The sequence below is a fragment of the Phytophthora parasitica genome, assembly GCF_000247585.1.
Source record: "Phytophthora parasitica INRA-310 unplaced genomic scaffold supercont2.6, whole genome shotgun sequence".
Classification (NCBI taxonomy): domain Eukaryota; phylum Oomycota; class Peronosporomycetes; order Peronosporales; family Peronosporaceae; genus Phytophthora; species Phytophthora nicotianae.
The window spans coordinates 1960567-1962635 of NW_008648992.1; the positions used below are offsets into that span (position 1 = coordinate 1960567).

The window sequence follows — 2069 nt, forward strand, 5'->3', positions numbered from 1 at the left end:
CTGGTACTCTCCCAGAAACTTTGACGGAATTCCGGCATCAGCTTCATGTGTTCTTCAACATCTTTCAAGCGTTCGGGGTCATGCGGAGCGTGAATCGCACCGATCAAGTCGGCGTACAGCGGTGATTGCCGTCAATACTCCGAGAACTCGCTAGCTAGACGAGGATGTTGGGTCATCCCCATTGGCAGCTCGACCTGGTACTTCTTCTGCATATTCGTGCCCAAATCCAATAGAAAGTCAGCAGCGTCACGACGAGGTGGACACTTGAAGCCTAGCGTTTCAAAATACGGTACTGCTTGGTCGCGAGGGCCATGGTAGATGATCTCACCTTGGTTCAGTACCATCACGTTGTCGAACAGGTTAAACACTTCAGGTGCAGGTTGTAGCAATGCGATCACGATCGTTTTGTGGAGGCATTTGGCGATACTGCGCTGCGTCGTGATGATGTCGAAGGTCGCAGCACTGTCCAAACCAGTACTAATTTCGTCCATGAGCGTCATGTATTTCATACCAAACTCCATCTCACCCGTAGTCACACGCTTTCGTTCACCTCCTGACACGCCACGTAGCATACCACTACCAATGATCGTGTCCTGACAAATGTGCAGTCCGAGCTGCTCAATGACCAAATCTGGGAAGTGCTCGAAGTATTTACGAGCCATCTCCAGAGCCTCAGCATTCTGCTCCGGTGTACCGTGACTCAGCATCTCCTCCGTGTGCTTCGACATGCCACCTCCACATACTGCATAGGCGAACTCCAACGTCTCCCGTACAGTGAGTTTGGGGAAATGCTTGTCAAACTGAGTCACGTAGGCTGAAAATTGGGGCAGCAACTTGGTGATCTCGTCTCGAGGCACGCCGTTGTACGACACGTCACCCTCGATCTCGACATTCCCGCTCTTGGGGAATTGCCCAGCCAGTACACGCATCAAAGATGTCTTGCCTGACCCCGGTTGGCCCAGCAACAGAGTGATGGTGCCGGGCTTGAATACACCGCTGACGTTCTTGATGATCTCCTTCTGAACCACGCGCTTGTTCCACGCGAACTTGGCCAGACTGCGCTTGATAGTGTTGAACACCGTTGGAAGCTCCGACTCGGCCGTAATTTTGCCCGTCACTGTCACGTTGGCCGTGACACTCAAGTTATGGTAGCGCACCTCCATCTGCGGCAGCTCTCGCCCCATGGCTGCCTCGAATTTTCCAGCCACGAAGCTGTGCAGTGCGTTGGGGCCATGAGCCATCATGGCCTTGCCCGATGTCAGCGTGTCGGAGCCAAGGTGGATCGCCTTGTCCTCCATCGTTTGTAATAGCCTTCTCACTAGTCGGAAGTGTTGGTGCCCAGCTCAAACGTTGGCCAGGTGGCAAATTGAGTAATGAGCGCAGCCATCGGCATGCGAGGTCAAGAGTCAAGAGCAAGATGATGACCAAAGGATTTGCAACGTATTGGGCTCGCAATCGGGATTGCGCGCTTAGCGAATGCATCCCCCTGGATTTGACATGGTTGTTGTATGCATAAGGCTGCCAATGCATTCGTTCTGCCGTCGCATGGTGAAGGGTGTGGTCGACAGCATGTCGAGGCGATGGCGATGGAACGTCCTGTGATCGCTACCTTCTGGAGTGGCACTACGGAGAACATGACGGAGGAAAACTCGTATCCACTCAAGAGTGACGGCCTCATTGAGGTAAGCACATAGTGAACTGGTGCTCGTAGGGCCGATCAATTGCCTGATTGACCGATCTTTGCTGGTTAAACAGATTGAGGAAGGCGCGTTTAAAGGGCATAAGTGGCTGATCCTTCTGGACAAATATTCCCCGGAAATTATTGGAGAGATCGTCCTCGGACACATTACTCGAATCTTGGAGCACAGAAAAAAAACTGCAGTTGCTATAGAGTGATCGTTTCATGACTCTAGAAAGTATAAACATTCCGTTCATTCAAAGGTGTGTCGGCGGAGTGTCCATTTGAAATTGCACGCTTCTATTTGAAGTAACGTGTTAGTTCGGAATTTTAATCTCGTTCTAATTCCGGGAACTAAATTAGTTTGGTTTCAGATTCTAGGAAAAATTAA

The 2069-nt window shown here is 51.1% G+C and overlaps 2 protein-coding genes across 2 annotated transcripts; one reads left to right on the forward strand and one right to left on the reverse strand.

Moving 5' to 3' along the window:
* Nucleotides 1-131: 131 nt before the first annotated feature.
* PPTG_04315 (hypothetical protein) lies at nt 132-1361 on the reverse strand (the record flags this gene model as incomplete). Its single annotated transcript, XM_008898204.1, has 1 exon — nt 132-1361. The coding sequence occupies exon 1, from the start codon at nt 1296-1298 to the stop codon at nt 132-134; it is 1167 nt and encodes a 388-aa protein (XP_008896452.1). The 5' UTR covers nt 1299-1361.
* A 219-nt stretch (nt 1362-1580) lies between these two features.
* On the forward strand, nt 1581-1896 carry PPTG_04316 (hypothetical protein; the record flags this gene model as incomplete). Its single annotated transcript, XM_008898205.1, has 2 exons — nt 1581-1682; nt 1756-1896. 2 exons carry the CDS (start codon nt 1581-1583, stop codon nt 1894-1896), a joined length of 243 nt encoding a protein of 80 aa, XP_008896453.1.
* Nucleotides 1897-2069: the final 173 nt, after the last annotated feature.